The sequence below is a fragment of the Bufo gargarizans genome, chromosome 4, assembly GCF_014858855.1.
Source record: "Bufo gargarizans isolate SCDJY-AF-19 chromosome 4, ASM1485885v1, whole genome shotgun sequence".
In the NCBI taxonomy this organism is placed as follows: Eukaryota; Metazoa; Chordata; class Amphibia; order Anura; family Bufonidae; genus Bufo; species Bufo gargarizans.
The window spans coordinates 185,300,170-185,319,835 of NC_058083.1; the positions used below are offsets into that span (position 1 = coordinate 185,300,170).

A 19,666-nucleotide genomic window follows, 5' to 3' on the forward strand; every position below is an offset into this window, starting at 1 on the left:
CACAGGAGATGTACCACAGCTAATTTCACTGTCCTCAGCAGATACTGTCTACGGAAAAAGTACACTGGATGTCACAGATATGTTTGGGATGCGCACACGTTACACAGGAGATGTAGCGCAGATAATGTTGCTGTCTGCAGTGGCCTAACTATTGCACGCTATTTAGCGTAGGATGCGCTAAAAATAGATATTGCTGCCACACACAATAGTCTTTAAAAGGACTTTTGGTTCTGTAAAGTTGTAGCAATTTAGTGCAGGTTGCCCTAAAATATATATATTGCTGCTGCCACACACACAACAATAGTCCTTAAAAGGACTTTTGGTCTGTAAAGTTTTAGCAATTTAGTGCAGGTTACGCAAAAAATATATATTGCTGCTGCCACACACATCAATAGTCCCTAAAATGACTTTTTGGTCTCTGACAAGTTTTTCAACTTAAAAAATTCACTCCCAACACTATCTTTCCCTTCTTCAGCACAGGTCTCCCTGACTAACACTACAGTGACGGCAGTTCTTACCTGCACGTTTATTGGCTGCGCAGCGGGGAGGAGACTCGGGGAGGAGACTCAAGCATTGCGCTCGAGCACATGCGGTATTCGGCCGAGCATGGTGCGGTGTTCGGCCGAGCATGGTGCGGTGGTCGGCCGAGCATGGTGCGGTGGTCGGCCGAGAATGCTAAATCAACACTACTCCTGGACTTTTCGATCATTTAAAAAAGATTTAAAGTGTAACTTCCATTCTATTTTTATTTGTGTAATGTGTAAGGGCAGTGATACTAACCATTTTTGTAATATACTTTAATTACTGAAATCATACATTTCTATTTGAAAATTAGGGGTTATCCAGAGGGATGCATTTTTTCTTGGAAAGAAACAAAAAAATGAAAGAAGCATTACTCACTTTGCTCATCTACCGCTGCTGTTCTGATGCTTACCAGGTCCCCACAGATCTTAGCTTTCTGGTCCAGTCTTCACACTTGCCAAGAAATGTAATCACTGAAAAAAAGGAACGCTGTGTGGAAAAGCTAAAAAGCAATTTTTATTAGAACACTCAAAAATATGTGTGAACGGGACGGATAAACTCTACCTAAATTAAAAACTTTTCTAGTTGATAAACATCTGTCCACACCAAGTCAAATGACAAGCTCTCAAGCAGTCAGCTGTCCTGCCTGGAGCCCACGTAACACCACGTGCACAGTCGCAATGTTGTGGACACGAATCAACTACAAGAACCATGTGAGTATTACTACTAAACAGGTGGTGCAATCAAAGTGATCGCACCATGTAGTCTCTAGCAGTGTATGACTGCTCCTGTTTTAATTACACCTCAGGCATCTTACAGTGGTGTATGCGGAATCAGTGCCATTAGTCAATAGCCCGGCAATCTGGTGACTTGATAAACCTATTGCCCTGGGTCTAAACTCACCAGTTGATAAACATCTGCCGACACTGACAATTGGCTGATAATAATAAGTAAGCACATGCCCCCTATTGCGCAATTGGGCACGTACACAGCCACTGCAGTGTGAACACGAATCAACGGGCATTGACTAGGCTAACTAAGCTACTCGGTTTGTCCCCACTCCCTGCTCGATGCGTTTTTGCAGGCTCATCAGGAGCAAAGTATGAATTTGGGTAGACAAACATAGGAGCCGCCAGCCTCACGTCCTGAGGCAACAGCTTGAGGCCTCTTTCACACTACCATATGGATATTTCAGTGTTTTGCGGTCTGTTTTTTACGGATCCGTTGTTCCATTTTTTGTTTCCGTTTAGTTTTTCCGTATGGCATATACAGTATACAGTAATTACATAGAGAAAATGGGGCTGGGCATAACATTTTCAATAGATGGTTCCGCGAAAACGGAACGGATGCGGAAGACATACGGATGCATTTCCGTATGTGTTCCGTTTTTTTTGCGGACCCTTTGACTTGAATGGAGCCACGGAACGTGATTTGCGGGCAATAATAGGACATGTTCTATCTTTCAAGGGAACGGAAATACGGAAACGGAATGCATACGGAGTACATTCTGTTTTTTTTGCGGAACCATTGAAATGAATGGTTCCGTATACGGACTGCAAAAAAAGGCCCGCAAAACAAAACAAAAAACGGTAGTGTGAAAGAAGCCATAGAATGACCAAGAAATGGCAGGAAATGCAATCACAGTGAATTTTGCTAAAGGGCTTGAAAAATGCATGTTGCAAATAAAAAAATAAAACCACCAAAATGATCTGAAAAATGTTTGGCATTACAAAAATGGAAAAGAAATGTGCCATCAGAAAATGACAGTTTTTATAGTTTTAAACCAAGTGTTATGTTAAACATTTTAACCTCTTCAACCAGCAGCAATTTTCCATTTTTGCATTTTTATTTTTCACTCTCTGCCTTCCCAGATCCATAACTTTTTTATTTTACTATTCACATAGATATTTCAGGGCTAAAATGAGGGCCAAATGAGGTGAAATAAACTGCGTTCCCTAAGCAGTAAAACTGACTCGAGACCTTCATTCTCCAGGTCAGTACCATTATGGCGATTCCACATTTATATCGTTTTTCTTGTCTTTTAATTCCATTACCATATTTTAACCCCCATAACTTTTTCATAGTTATGTCTATGTCTATGTGAGGGCTCAGTTTTTGCAGGACGATCTGTCATTTTTAGTTATCCCATTTTGGAGTGTGTGACTTTTTGATCACTTTTTAGTCAATTATTTGAGAAGTGAAGTAACAAAAAAAAATTACAAATTGGCCATTTAATTTTTTTTCCTGTACGCAGCTTGTCGTATGGGATAACTATTTATATATTTTAATAGAATGGAAGTGGTGCGCTCTCAGATGCCGTGGTCGCATTTGACCTGGGCATCTGAGAGGTTCAGTGCCTGAAATCGGCATTACTGCCAATCGCAGACATTAGCCCCGGGAGTCTGCTGTATGAGGGCTGTTTCACACGAGCGGATGCCGTGCGTGACATCCGCTGCGTGAATGACAGCCAAGACCCGATGCAGACAGCAGAGACACGGAGCAGTAACATGACTGATAATGCTCCGTGCCTCTCTGTGATCTCTTTACTACAAAATCACAGTGACAACTTTATCTCACTGTGATTTCATAGTAAAGAGATCATAGAGCGTCACCATGTTAATGCTCCGTGCTTCTGCAGTCCGCATCGGTTCTTGGCTGTCATTCACGCATCGGATGTCACGCACGGCATCCGCTCGTGTGAAACAGCCCTTAAACAGCTTAAACAGCAGAAAGCCAGCAGCTATGGCGCCAACGCCGCTTGTGAGCAGGCACCATCTTTAAAGACCCAACTTGAGCCATACTATTACAGCAGAGGTCGGGAAGGGTGTTAAATAATTTTTATTGATGTTATTTTAAACTTTTCTTGTCACTTTCTATGTTTAAAAAAAATAAAATCTAAAATGCCTCTAATCTCACTCAATTCTGTCCATACACACCCAATGCTGACCATTCCCCTTTGTGCTCCCAAACACAATAACTGCACACTTTTGTGCCCCACATCCTTTGAGTATCTATTTTGTGGTATATAGTAATAGTGTCCTAACACATCGATGATGCATTCTTAGTGCACCTCCTCAGTAAGACTGTCCCCTTAGTGCCCTCCTCCGCCTCTAGCAGCATTGGGGGCGTTGTCATTACACATAGAGGCTCAGCTCTCTCCCTGGTACTGCCGCACCCTCTGATTGACAGGACCACACAGTATAAACATCATCTCACCTGGCCTTTTCAATCATAGTGCAGAGGACGTGGCAGTTGCAGAGAGAGCCGAGCCTCTAAGTGTAACGACAACGCCCCCATTGCTCCTAGAGGCTCACTTGCATATATCAAAATATCATTTTTCTCAGTAATGCGGGCACATATGAAGATGGGACCAACACCGATGCCTTCAGCTGCCAAGTGCACATGCAATAGGTCAGCCAGTGTAATAAGTATAAATCTGCTGACAGATGCCCTTTAAATTGTTTATTTTCCTAATGTCTTGGATCCATTTCCAATAATGATGGACAGGTAAACATATCCCCCAAATACCGATGCAATTCATAAACTCATACAGTCACCATGAGGAATGACATCTTTACAAATGATTGTTTTTACATAGATTGTAGATTTGTGTAGAACGTACAGCTACAACATATTACAGGTCGAAAACGGAATTGGTAATGGACTGCATTTACAGTATTAATAATGGACGTATATAGTTTATGAACCTGCTTCCTATTACTAACAGGCACTGGTGGCAATGCCCAGGTGCTAGCAGAACGCTTGAATAGACAAGGATGAGTTCTTTGATAAGAAGACACATGGATCTCTGGACAGCGGAAATGACGGCATGTTATCAAGTAACACATATTGTCCCTGCGGAAACTAGATCCATGGAGTCTTCCTAAACATCCCACAGTCAGTGCACAATGCCGGCAGCAGTGGGTCCGCTATGGTGAAAACAAAGGACAAAGAAGTTCTGCAGATGAATATCACATCCAGAGACACCAAGTAAAGCAAGGAGACATGTCAGAAAGGTAAGAAAGCAGGAGATGTTCTTATTTCCCTACTATCATTTTGGAAAACAAATGAAAGACAATCTACTGTTACAGGATTAAGTGTCTTTATTTCAGAGACCTGAACAGCTGATAGTGGCCGAAATGAACAGAAAAAAAACAGGCTCTTTAATTGAATGTTCGATCTAATTAAATTACCCTTAAACTGTAGATGGCGGCTTATTTCGGAGGGTTTTTATATGAGTCGATTTAAGTGCCCTTGGAAATAGATTGAAATCATTTCTTCAATTCAAGCACCATATAAAAGTCCTTGGAATGAAGTTTTTTTTTTTTTTTTTTTTACAGCTTTAAATCTCTTCTATTTGGCCTGGCCCTGTGAGCAGCATTATCCCTAATAACAGCTAATTGCTCCCAGGAATGTAAAAATACAATGTTATCATTTTGAGCTATGCAATTTCATTACATCTCGTTCAGAATGGCCTTGAAATAATGTAACATTAAATGTGTATAATAAAATCTGCATTACGGATCATTTTACACCGAATGGACAACCATGCCATACGTTGCCTCCTAATTGCGTGATTCCTGAACGCAATCACTATCACTTGTTGTGCAGCCTGTATCATATGGCGTTGAACAGCAATGAATACAGATTATGGTCGTGTCAGTCTTCATATTTCATCTATTACAAAATGTAGATTTACAATGAATGAATGAGCAGTGTATGTGTGGAAGGTTTAATCTCATAGATCACGTTATGTGGGTTAGTAGACCTTCCCTTTAAAAGAGGACGCTTATGAAAAATGCATGTTGTGGTACAGGACAGAAACTATTGTATTGCTGCAGTGTGGAGAGTCAAGTGTATATCACCTTGTGGTACCTAAAGGACTAGAAGGATTCCAACAGAAATTGTGGAGTCAAATATACTGCAGTGTATGACCAGGAGACATGAAAACTGAGAGGTCTACCAGGTAGCTCAATTCAAATTTGGAATTTGAACATTATTCATGTGGGAATTAATTAAGACTTGTGTTTTGTACGCCTGTCTTAATTGCAAACCTCACTGGCGTAGAGTGCCCCAGAATTATAAAGGGGCATCTGTCAGCAGAACTGCACTTGGCTGACCTGCTCCATGTGTGCAGGGAAGCTGAAGGCATCTGTGTTGGTCCCAGGTTCTTATGTGTCTGCTTTGCTGAGAAAAATGATGTTTTAATATATGTAAATGAGCCTCTAGGAGCAACAGGGGCTTGGGCGCTACACCTAGAGGCTCTGCTCTCTGCCAGAGCCATAGCGTTTTCACTGCGTGGTCCTGTCAAACTGTAGAGGGGTGTGGCAGAACCAGAAAGAGAGCAGAACCTCTAGGTGTAACAGCAACGCCCCTATTGCTCCTAGAGGCTCATTTGCATAGAATAAAACATAGTTTTTCACAGTAATGTGGGCACATATGAACACTGGACCAACACAGATGACTTCAGCTGCCAAGCGCACATGTAACAGATCAGACAGTTTCATAGGTACAAATCTGCTGACCTTTAATGGTAATAATTCTAGGTCATTGTCTGGAGTTCCCTGTGCCAGAAAAGTAGTTCTAACACAGAACTGTACCTTACAGAAATCAGCAAGCCAAAGCAAATACCATTTAAAATTTCGATATTAAATAAAACTGGATCAAGTTCGCACCAAAATTATAGATTTTTTGGCATTCTCCTCCATCCTCGCCATGTTCGCAAGCTCTGGACAGGGCTTGGATGACACCTCGGCGGTCTGAATGATATAAACACAAGGGGAATTTACTAATGTCTTTATGTCACAGTAGTGGGGTAAAAATATTGCAAATTTTGGCGCATGCCATATGTGCGCAATATTTTACAACTTTTGAAGAACTTTCTAAAGTGGTGAGAAAGATAGATAGATTTACTATGACATAAGTTATAGCTGAAGTATATGCCTACTCCTGGCTGACATATACTTGAGTTTTTGCTGCATGGACTGCAGAGACCAGAGATGGGCCTAATTTATTAAGAGGCATCTTCCTCTTAATAAATTAGATGCATCTCACTCCAGCGCAGAAGGATCAAGAATGGCATAAAAGTCCCTCAATATCTGAATCAGAAATTTGCCACACATTACACCAGAAATGTACATCAACCCCCTTGCTGGCAAAGCACTATGTACCTTTCTGGTGTAATGTGTGTCAATTTTATGGTGCAGATATTGGGGCACATTTATTAAGACTGGTGTTTTACATACCGGTCTTAATAAACTTCTAAGCTGCCGGTGGTTCCGCCAAAGTTATCAAGAGGCGCAGGCCTCTCCATAACTTCGGCGCATCCAGCGCCAGTTCTAAATGTAAGACAGCTTCCTTATTGTCCTAAATTTAGACCTTTTTCTACACTTGTCGTCCTGTCCTCTTTCCATGCCCCTCCCACAATTTTAGACTTGGTGTAAGTAGAGAAAAGTCGCAAATAGCACCTGAAATTAGGCGTATTTCAGATTAGCAAATCTCCCCATTGTGTTTATATGATTCAGGTTGCCGAGGTCCCGCCCGTAGGAAAGTCTGAAATGTTGGTGCAAATTTGGTCAAATTTTAGTTACTCTGGACATGCTAAAGGGGTATTCTGGTTAGATTGTTATCCATTATCCACAGAATAGGGGATAACTATTTGATCAGTGGGGGTCCTACGACTGGAGCCCCCATGTTCATGAGAATGGGAGCCCCATACTCCCTTCAGCCCCCTTGAAATGAACGAAGTGGCCAGTCAGGCATGCGTGCAGCCGCTACATTCATTTCTAAGGGAATTCTGGAGATAGCCAAGCGCAGTACTTGGCAATCTACAGAATTCCTTTAGAAATGAATAGCGCTACCATGCGCATGTGCCACCGACTGCTCTATTCATTGCCGGGGGGCTGCATGGAGTACGGAGCCCCTGTTCTTGTGATCAGTGGGAGTACCAGCGGTTCGACTCCCACTGATCTAGTAGTTTTTCCCCTATCCTGTGAGTAGGGGATAACTTAATCTAACCAGAATACCCCTTTAAATGCTCTGAGCGATGGAATCCCAGCACTCAATAAACCACTTTGCCTATAATTTGCTTTGGCTTGCTGATTTCTGTATTGTTCACATTATGCATATATTCTCTTTTTGACATATACAGAGGGAAAAGCTCCTGATTTATACCTCTGACACAAGGTTGTGATATATCCCACTCTAAAGGCATATGGTGTGATGCATCGTTCATGGGTTCCATAGTAAAAGGTGGTATACTTTATTTTCCTTTATACCTTTTTGTAGAACAGTGCATTCTACTATGCTATTACATACCTTTTATTGGGGTATACGTCATAAACCTGCTTAAAGGAGGTCAAAGAAAACTCTTTTAGCCTCTGTTGGTTGACTGGAGCCCTATGGCTATGCACAGCACACACACCAGGGGCTTTTCCCAGCATACATGCTAAGTGTACATGGCATAATTTAGAAACGGCGAGCATGGAGATTCATTGAACTCAAGGGAAGCTAAACTGACTGAAATCAATAGGTATTACGGAGTCACCCATGGGTCCACCCATTTTCAGAGTATAGGGACCTCACTATTCAGAGCATTGTGGCGTCTCCACTCCTGGAAAATCATAAATGTAATTTTATAAAAACCCTTTTAATGATTCACATAAATATGACTGTGGCCTATGAATAAAACCAGTAATTAAAGTATACTTTATAATGGCTGGTTTGTAATTAAAGTATGAAAGTAATGAGAAGTATATTTTCTGTATTATGATGAAAGCTCCGTACATGCATGCATCACCTAGACAGTCTGAAAGCAAGTCAGCCAGACGTGTGCCCACACACATTAGACTTATGGCCAAACTCGTCAATTTCATCCATCTTATGTCAGCCTGCCATTCATTTGGCTTATGTCAGGGGAAAAAAAGGGATACAAGATGAGATGTGGTTGGGCAGCATACAGGTTCTGATTGGTATCCAGTGCCACCTTAGCCACAGATGTTGCAGATGAGCCTGTAGATCCTGCACACTCATAATTTGCCAAACCTTGCGTCCTAGCTGGTCTCATAAATGTTCAATTGGCAATAAACCTGGTGACCGTGCAGACCAAGGAGATGTTACAATCTGGCAAAGACATTCCTGGGAAAACCTTGCTGTGTGTGAGCGAGCATTATCCTGCTGAAAAAAGCAAGTTTGCAGCCTTGCCATGAGAGGCAGCACATGTGGCCGCAGGATGTCCTGCACGTATTGCTGAGCTGTTAGTGTCCCTCGTATTACTGCTAGGGGTGACCAACTGTTGTGTGCTGGTACCAACGGGGGCCAAAGATCTGCCCCGTAAGAGGACATTGTATTATAAAGTAATATAGGGTGTAGAGATAGCAGTCACACCAGGTTCTGGAGCTTGGGGGATATCAAAGGCTACATAAAAAGACACAACATGGTAGAATGGGTTGGGGGGTTAGATCCTGTATTAAGGCCCAGGAGCCCCTCTCATTGCCAGTGACGTCTGATCAATTCATAATCTCATATAGTAGTAAACCATGCTACATTTGTATTACATACAGCTCTCAGAAATAAATGATATGGCACAGAAAATACAGTTTTCAGCTTCCATTTTCTCCAGCTGCTTATACTTAGACGTAACTTTTCAAATAATGTGCTTTGTGAAATGAAATGAAATGGTATGCATTAGCAGAAGGCTGACATCTGTTTGAGGGACAAGCATGTTGACTAGGAATATAATGCGAAAATGAAGCGTGGCTTGTGATTTCCATGCTCTGCTTATAATATTATCTCTTCAGCTCCTCAGGTGTGAACACGAGCAATAACAGCTTCTCTAAATCCTATTCATCGCACTGCTCTGATCTAAGCGAAACCAACACATTTTTACCAGTCTTGTCATGCAACAGAAGGGCATTGCAGCAGAGCTGTGATTCCGGCATTTCGTCTCCAGTGAGTATTTTTCCATTTCTATATGTATCCTCACTAAAGTGTAGCTAACTTTATTGTTACTTTATTTATATATTTCAGGGATGGTCAACCTGAGGCTCTCCAGCTGTTGCAAAACTACAACTCCCAGTATGTCCTCACCGCTTACAGCTATCAGGCTACAGTAGGGCATGGTGGGAGTTGTAGTTTTACAACAGCTGGAGAGCCGCAGGTTGGCCATCCCTGATTGATTATATATATTGTAGGGACTCGCTCTGGTAAACAAGATTAGCGGACTCAGTATAGAGGCAACAACAAGTTCTTTGGATTAAACAGTTCAGTGTTTTATTTACACTTTAGGCAAGTGACAAAACAAGCAGTCATATTTAAACAAAAAGTCACCTTGCGGTGTTGGTGGTAATTCACGCCATGCGGCAGTTCTGCCTCAAAGAGTCCATGCTGATAGCAGCACCAACCTGTTTTCATGCCAAACAGGTAGTAAGCCTTCATCCAGACACAAGGCTCCAAGATCCCAACACAGAGACATGGCTACTGAGCCCAGCTGCCTATTTAAGGACAGCCAGGTGCTGCCAAAACCCGGGCCAGTATTTAAAATCCGGTCCGGTATTTGACCTCCCCTGGCTGTAAATCATTCCAGCAGCACATGCTGGGAGGAAAATACCTGTTCTCCCAGACTAAACCTCTCACTGTGTCTATATATATATATATATATATATATATATATGTATATAGTGGCGATCAGCTCAAATGGTGACTTTAGAAATAGAGATATAGTTCAAACAATAGTCTTTTTTATTTTGTCCAAAAACGGATTCAACAAATACTCGCTTACTTCAGGTTGTAAACACACAAAAAACACAGTCCATGTGAAGTGGTCTGACTTACAGTCCTCTGTAGTTCCTGGTTTCCACCACCAGCCTGAGGGGGAAAAGACTTGGCAATAGCAGGCTTCTCCGCTGAAACACTCCACACAGCTGTACTCCCAGTCTATCCCACTTCCAGACTTAAAACCACACCCCCAGCGCTCCTGTGCTTCCTAGCTTATATAGGCCAGAGAAAACCTGGTCTGGATACGTGGGAGTAGTCACCCCATCCTGCTCTTTGACTACTCCAATGAAATCCGCCCCGGGTTACTTACAAAATATTCTTTTCACTGAGGCAATGCACACCGGTGACACGTACCTATCATCTACTATGGCACCTTGTTTCTTGTGCCTTCTCACATATACTCCATAATAACAGAAGAAACTCCCCTCGAGGTCTAGGAAGTATATGAAAATCATGATTAAAGGAAACCTGTCAGCACTTTCTAAGCCTATTCATCCACTCGCTTTTCTATAAATACTTTATAATACATTAACAATGATATTAAAATCAATTCTGAATGAACTATCAGTTCAGAGAAAAACCTAAAATAGGTGTTCCCGCCATATATGTAAATGCACCTTAGATGAGTCCTATCTCCTCCATGCATCAGAGATGAGTCCAGCGTTCTCTGACTCTTGGAGTACAGCCATGCCCACAAACTAATAAGACACGCCCTCTACGATTGCTCATCTCCACCCCTTCTCTTCCAAGTCTCACAGCTGCGCAGTATACATTATATGATCAGTGTGAGATGAGAAGTGAGGTGACTGGTTCTGCACATGCGCGGGATTTGGGACGTGAGTTCGGGAGGAGGGTAGGATCTTTAGATTATGTCACTCATGTAACGGGAGGTGGGGTTAGGAATGGGAAGTGATGAGGTAAGCTTTAAATTTACATAACTTGAAAAAAGCAAAAGTGGACTGTAAAAGAAGTACTTGGAGGTGTTTAAAAAAATAAACCTAGGATTATTAGGGTAGGGGAGAACTATCTCAGGATGCCGATGGTTCTTATGGTTAAAAAACGGTGACAGGTTGCATTCTTCTAAAAACAGTGACACACCAGTCCACGGGTTTTGTGTGATATTGTATATCAGTCCCATTTACCATCAAAAGGATCTCTCTCTTTATATATGGATAGTATCAAAGTCATCAGTATAGTTTACAGCTTGGAAAATAACCTTTGACAGGCAAGTACATATTTTCATCTTACCATTGTAAATTTGCTGTAAAGGAGTTTGCGAAAATATGGCTGATTTATGTGTATAGCCATGTATCCTGACTCTCAAACCTTGCACTGAGCAGTATTATGTCGCCTTTCATGTTTACCCCTAGGAAGTTCATCATTTTAGTTGCATCCCTGCTGAAGAGACCATACAGTGTCCTTAGGTTGCTGCAGTATGAAGATCTATATAGAGCTGTCTTAGGTCACAGTGAAACATCATTGAGTCTTGATTTATTTTTTCTGCTGTTAGGCACTTTGAGTTGGTTAAGTCCACTTGCCACTTCATGTCCACCTTAGTCAAGTGTAACATGATGTAAGACGACCAATGCCACCACAAGACAACACCTGAGGGGGAGCAGGCCAGACTGAAGGAAGTTGCAGAGGTGGAGGTTTTTGTCTGGTTACATGGATGCGTTGCTTTGTGGCAGTCTTTGATGCTGTGGTTTGATACTTTGGCCCAGAAACCAAGGAGGCTTAGCCTTTCAGTGATGTTGGACTGCTGTGTTGTTGTGTTGTCTCCTTCTGTCCTGCCCTAATGTTACAAACTTGAATGAGGATGTAGAGAATTAGCAAATTTGCTTTTGGTAAAAATGCGTGCTAAGAACATGATGATATGATATTTTAAAACATATTAAATATGATTTTAAAATTTTTATGCATCTATGCTCCTTGAAATGTAATAAAATTTAGGTGCGTAGCTATAGAGGGTGCAGAGGTAGCAGTCACTACCGGGCCCAGAAGCTTGAGGGGGCCCAAAGACCCCTGTGCCACATAAGAAGTGGTATTATAGAAAGTGCATGCTGGTCTAGTTACATCTCTGGCTGGAGGGAAGTGGTTAGGTCAGGAATTTGGCATAAGGGGGGTGTGTGTAGTTTCAATGTGCTTTCCTGCCCCAGGGCACAAAGCACTGAGGAAGGGGCTTAAGCTGAACTCTTACACCAGGGCCCATAAGCCTTTAGTTATACCCGTGTCTTGGACTTGAGCTTATTTAACTGGTTATCTGTAAGCAAAAGGTCAGTTTGAAGGGGTCTTTATTTTTAGGCTACTTTCACACTTGCGCTTGATCGGATCCATTCTGAACGGATCCGATCATATTAATGCAGACGGAGGCTCCGTTCAGTACGGATCCGTCTGCATTAATAACTTAGAAAAATTTCTAAGTGCGAAAGTAGCCTGAGCGGATCCGTTCAGACTTTCAATGTAAAGTCAATGGGGGACGGATCCGCTTGAAGATTGAGCCATATGGTGTCATCTTCAAGCGGATCCGTTCCCATTGACTTACATTGTAAGTCTGGACGGATCCGCACGCCTCCGCACGGCCAGGCGGACAGCTGAACGCTGCAAGCGGCCTGAAAACAAAAGCTTGTTCTGCCTAAAGCTTTTTGGTTGACTCATTGAACAAGTGATAGAAGGTGTTGGATAGTGTTGATCTCGAATATTCTAATCGCAAATTTTTATAGCGAATATTGGCACTTTCGAGAATTCGCAAGTATCTAGAATATAGTGCTCTATCGTCGTAATCGCGAATATTCTAGATTTTTTTTCATCAGTACCCATGATCCCAATCTGCTTCTTGCTTGTGGGCCAATGAGAAGGCTGCAATATCTTTGACTTTAGGAGTAGTGTTGATCGCAAATTTTCGTATCGCAAATTTTCGTATCGCTAATTTTCCAATTGCCGATTTTCGCAATCAAGAAGATTATGATGAGATCACAAATTCTCGAATTTGCGAATATATGACGAATATTCGCAAAAATATTAGCAAAATATTGCAAATTCAAATATTGCCCCTGCCGCTCATCACTGGTGTTGGATGCCTTTCTTGAATATACAATATTGCAGATTATGGGCACTAGAAATAAGAAGGTGGAGTGTTGATCCACGGATTCATTCTGATTGCAAGATTTGAAGCCAGGAAGGAATTTTATGTTTTTGTTTTTCTTTGTGTTTATTTGGATCAACACTGTAAGATTATGCTACGGATCAAGACCAATGAGTGGTAAGGTGGAACCACTATGCCAAGTAACCGGTCTGACATTGGGCCAAACCTTAAGGGCGCTTCCCGGGATTCGCCCTTTAACCCCTATACAGGGATTTGTACTTTGCTGCGGGTTAGCAACCAGACTGCTACTTCCTGGGATGGTCCTGGTATACTTGACAGCTGACTATACTTGGATCAGGAAATGGACAAAACTACATGCAAAGTTTGATCAGGAACTAAGTCTAAAACACAGGTCACTGGAACAAAAGCAGAAATACCAGATTGGATGACAAAATATGGACAGAACTAAACAGAGAGCAGACAAGCAGGGCATAGACAAACCACGGCAGGAACTCAGGCAGGGTGAGGTCAGACATGACAACGGACACAGAACAGACATACAGACTGGCAAGACTGAACAGGCAACAGACTCAGATACAGGAACAATTGCTGTTGCTCAGCCAAGGGGAGAGATGCATAAACAGAACATATAGCTGAGCTCAATAGCCCAAAGCACCTACACGTACACACAAACAGAAATCTGCAAGGAACATAGAACACACAGCAATTGCTGAACAGAACCAAGAGGAGAGACATACACAATACTCATGTTCACACCACAAATTATCCGCACAACACAAACGAATATGCACTGCCACGTAGACACATGGCCCTAGATACATACCACCAGTATCTGGCAATCACACGGAATACAATTGGACACCACAAGTATCCGTAGCCAATATGCAGGTGTGCACTGCCACACCGACCCATGGCCCTAGATACACACCAACAGTATATGGCAGCCAGTCCACACGGCATACATTTGAATTTATGAACAAATGTCATGACAAATTATAGGTTGGACCTGTGTGCTTTTCCAACTATGCATCTACATAATCATACATCTGTTTCTGTGTGTTATGCTTCCAATCATTACCCCACTGTGGTGCCAAAATCAAGGGCACATACCACATTAGAAGCTATAATTAGTGCATAAGTAGCATTTTCTTAAATCACTCCTATGACTAGATTATTGGAAGGCCTGGTGGGCACAGGGCAAGTGTCCTTGTTATATTTACTTCAGCTCTCTGTGTATTTTCTCATAAAATAGCAGAAATGAGGTAATAAACACACAATCCCAAGCATACTGTTAAACATTAGAAAACCTTTTGACATTTAATTTGCAGACAACAGGCATTTGTCTACAATATTAATAAAATAGCTAAGTAGCTAAGTACAGTATTGGTTGACATTAGAGAGTTCACTGTACGTGCCAGAGAGAGAGTAGATTCAGTCAAAACTCTCGAACTTTCACATTGTAAATAGTATTTTATTTTTCTTTATGCATTCCACCTACTGGAGAATTATCTGTTACATCATGTCACAGAAATAATGTTAGCAAATAATATATAATAAAATTAGCATTGGGTCGTATAGTGTATTAGGGGTCTGAACTCTTAATACTCAATGCAGTATTTTAGTTTTTCCTTTTCAATAAATTCTGTTTTCAGTTTATTATGGAGTACTGAGTACAGAATGATGGTAAAAGCATGAACTTTTTTATTTTAGCACAAAGCCTGAATATAACAAAATGTAAAAAAAGTTAAAGGGTCTGAAGTCTTTCCGAATGCATTGTAGCTGCAGTTCACCTGAATAAAGGGCTATCTTTATTTTGTCGATCTGATGCTCCATTCCTGAGTTATGATACTTTTCCTAATATGCAAATTTGGCCTTTGGTGCAAAAAGCATGTCCCTGTTGCTCTCATTGCACTCAAGCTTAGCTTTTCTGTGACCAGCCCCTCCTTTGCTGCTTTAATTGACAGTGGCAAAGTGACCTTCAGCTACTTGTCTATGCAAAAATTTGAACAGGGACGTTGCTGGTGACCGATCCTGTCACGGTCCCTCCAATGACAGGGGTCAGAAGATCTAAGAGACTGGCTGCACGTGATATGATCTGAGAGCCTCTTTGGTTTCACTTGTTTCTGTGTTGTTGCTGGTTATGACCACACCTCTTGTCTTAAGTGTAGCTCAAGTGGTCATTCCAACTCCTCTATTTAGTCTGGTCTCACCCATCATGCTTTGCGATTGATAGCTCCTTTCTGGTTGTGTAAGTGCTAGTGTTTGGTTCCTGCTCACCTGCGTACTTCGGAGTTAAGTGTCTTTTTCCTATTTCTATTTATAAATAAGTACGTTGTTCCGTGGCGTCGCAGGTCCCAGTGGTGAAGTGGGTATAGTTCACACAGGTGAAAGCGTTTCTTTTGGTTGGACCGCACTGCCTCAGAAGTCACAGGAAATCCACAATCGAAGCCTGCAAAATAATCACGGACATGGGGAAACAAACATGAATACGAATACCCCTGACGAAGCTCGACTGAGCGAAACCCGGGTCGGGTGATTAATCCATTGTATATTGCTCGTGTATACTTGTATATTGTGAGTATAATAAAACCATTTTTACTCCAATTTAGATGACGGTACTTCACTATTGGATGCAATTTTTGGTGTTCCATAGAAGCTTGGAAAGGAGAGGAGGAGAGGCTTTTCCTATTTCTAGTTTTTTGTATTCCCCTATATTTTGGTATTAGGCCTGAGGGAGTCTCCTGTCCTGACACTATTTCCAGGACACTTTAGGGTCAGATAGGGCTATAGGTTCCTGTGTATGGACATTCCTACCATCAAGGTCTATTTATACTGATAGTAGTCAGGGCTCGGTTTTGGGATTCACTAGGTGTTGACCTTTCCCCTTTCCCTGGTTTCCAGGCCTAGTACCTCCTCCCTTCCCTCCTGTGTTTGGTGTGGCGTTTACCATCCACACCGTGCCGTGACAGATCCCCTTAAACTGTTCATACATAGATATAAGATAGCTGTTGGCCGAACATACAGCTATCTTTCCTGACTGTACCATACACATGCTTGCTAGCCCGAATTTTGCCTGGGGAAAGAGATGAAAGCTACCTCCAGAAAGCCCTGGCAGTGGCTCGTCTCCTAGAGAACAAAAGGATCGGGCAGTTGGATCCTTATGTCCCGTGATTTCTGACATCAAAGGAGAGTCAGGAGGCCCCTATACACATTAGATGGTCAAATAGTCCGTAATATTTATTTACAGAGTCTATTACCCAGAGTAATACATTAGGTATAAAGAGTGTTCTGTCTTCATACACGTTCACAAAGTGAGCAGTCTGACATTCAGTATAAACCATTCCTGTCTTCCAAATATGAGGACTGTTTTCTGTAGTCTAACTTGTTTATTGGCAAAACAGGAGTATTGCTGTGGTAAAACTATAAGAATACAAATAGCTTGTATAAGTATAAAGCACACAAGATAGCATGTACAGCAGGAAGCATAGAACAGCATGTACTACAACATTACAGTAACTCTGATGTCCCAAAATGGCTGCCTGTACATAGGATTGCATAGCTAACATCTAACAGCTACAACATGCTTCTAGAGTAATACTACAGCTAACTAAACATCACTGCATAACATAATATCCCTGAGACAAGGTAGATCTCACTAACCAGATATACTTGCACAAAATTGGTGGAGTTTAAGGAGAGCTGCATGGAACAGCTCTGCTGATGTCCTGTAGTCTGTATGTAGACTGGGCTTCTCCTTCCCAGAATGCATTGCACTCCCCACAATACGATAAACTTTATTAAGAAGAAAACAAAGCGCAGTTCATTTTTACCACCGCTAGATGGTCGTATTACCTAACTAATAACTACAGAATACAGCAGATGTGATCTGTAATAATACTGAAATTAATCTCCCACTGCTGGAGACAGAACAAAGAGTCTGTAAGGAATAAAGGCCCACATACACATGAATGTATTGGCGAACCCACCAAGAACTGCAAGTTTGGCTGACAATCTAATGTATGCAGGGAGTCTCCTCTGACAGATGAGATCAGGGAAGAGAATGAGTGTGCAGACTGAATTTTTCCACTTGATCCTGTTGTTCTTTCTGGAGATGAGCTCTCAAAGGTGAGAGAGGAGAAAGCCTCCGTCAGACACTTCTGGCAGTGACTTTCTCCTCTCTCACAATTGGCAACACATAAATGCTCGGGCTAAATGAATACGTGTGTGCATTGGGGAGACAGGAGATAGCTATTGGCCAAATTATCATTCAGCTTACAGCTACTGAATGGTGGCTTAAGGTAAGTAAAAAAAAAAAAAAAAGGGCTATACTCGTGTGGCACTGTCAATTAGTAGTTCAAGAAGATAATTCTGAATGTTTTTCTGTGAACTGAAACTTTATTATGTTGGTAAATATGCAGGTAAAGACATAGTAAAGTTTCAGTTATTTACCTTCCCCAGTTTTCGCTGGCATCTTGCTGGTCCTGATCCTGGGCTGCAGTCTAAGGTTTCACAACTCTACCAATTATACACTGTTTCTAGAGGGTTTGAGTCTAACACAACATCCTCAGGGAGTAGGATGCCTTCTCCTACATTTTCTTTTCATTGTACCAATGTGTTTTCATATGAGGCGCTATATCTCTTTTCTCTTAGTAACATAGTAACGTAGTTTATAAGGCTCAAAAAAGACATCTGTACATTCAGTTCAGCCTGCAAATGTGATCACAAGGAGGGCAAAAAAAACTTCATTTCAGGGGAAAAAAATCTCGACTCCAATCAGGCAATCAGAATAACTTCCTGAATCAACAACCCATTTCTAGTAACTATAACCTGTAATATTATTACACTCCAAAAATACATCCAGGCGCCTCTTGAATTCCTTTAGTGTACTCACCATCACCACCTCCTCAGGCAGAGAGTTCCATAGTCTCACTGCTCTTACCGTAAAGAATCCTCTTCTATGTTAGTGTACAAACCTTCTTTCCTCCAGACGCAGAGGATGTCACAGTCCTGGGGATAAATAGATGATGGGAGAGATGTCTGTACTGACCCCTGATATATTTATACAGAGTTATTTATACATAATAACTAGTTATTAGATCGCCTTCTCAGTCGTCTTTTTTTCGAAACGAAATAACCCTCATTTTGATAATCTTTTTGGGTACTGTAGTCCACCCATTCCAGTTATTACTTTAATTGCCCTCCTCTGTACCCTCTCCAGCTCTGCTACAGTATGTCTTTCTTGTGCACAGGATCCCAGAATTGTACCCAATACTCTATGTGCGATCTGACTAGTTATATGTAAAGTGGCAGGATTATATTCTCATCACATGCATTCTTGCCCCTTTTGATGCCACCCATAATCTGATTGGCCTTTGCAGCAGCTGTCTGACACTGGTTTCTACAGTTACGTTTACCATCCACTAAAATTCCTTTAAGTCTTTTTCCATGTCAGTTTCTCCCAGTGTTTTACCATTTAGTATGTACGGGTGACTTGCATTATTCCTTCCCATGTGCATAACCATACATTTAAATGTTGAAGATATCCCATATGGGAACTATTGAAGGCTATTAATGGACTATTGAAAGAGTCATCCTTTGTAATATGCACTACTGTTTTTTTTTTTTAAACTCGTTTTATTGAAGTTTAACATTAGGCATGAGTCAAGACAGCAAGAAGTAGTGACAGCCCACGCAGGGGAGTCCCAGACTTCACAAGCAAATATTCAGATACATATCATAAAAGACAGCAAAAGAGACAGTGACATTATGTGAAAGAGCATCAGGCAAACCAGCGCATTACAACGCATCAATTAAACTTGCAGTACCTAGGTAAGAGTCAGCAAGCGGTGTGTATCATCCCCAAGGTTCCTCTGACACTGAATGCAAATGAGAGCGATGTAGTGAATGAGTCGAAGAGCACCACTCCCCCCATACTTTATCAAATTTCTTTGGGCACTTCCTATGAATATAGACTACTTTTTCCATAGACATAGCCTGGTTTACCAAGCCTTTCCACTGACTAGCTGTAGGGGGCCTATCCGCCATCCATCTCAGAGCTATCGCCTTTCTGGCCAAAAACAGAGTCTCTCCTAAAAATACTCTATGATGATGTGTCCACAGTTCCTCATCTAGAATACCCAGTATACATATTTTGGGGCAAAGTGTTATCGGAGCGGGCACCAACGTCGACAAAATCCCTACAATACTCTCCCAGAAGGTCCGCACATAGCTACAGCTCCATATCAAATGCCAAAAGTCAGCTCCTTC

At 41.7% G+C, this 19,666-nt stretch overlaps 1 protein-coding gene across 1 annotated transcript in view; it reads left to right on the forward strand.

Moving 5' to 3' along the window:
- Positions 1–4,486: 4,486 nt before the first annotated feature.
- LOC122933780 overlaps positions 4,487–19,666 on the forward strand; it is a 43,241-nt gene continuing 28,061 nt past the window's right edge. Inside the window, exons 1-2 of the mRNA XM_044288794.1 lie at positions 4,487–4,538; positions 9,321–9,471. Of these exons, the coding sequence (XP_044144729.1) occupies positions 4,528–4,538; positions 9,321–9,471 (162 nt within the window). The 5' untranslated portion in view covers positions 4,487–4,527. The remainder of the gene's footprint in view (positions 4,539–9,320; positions 9,472–19,666) is intronic.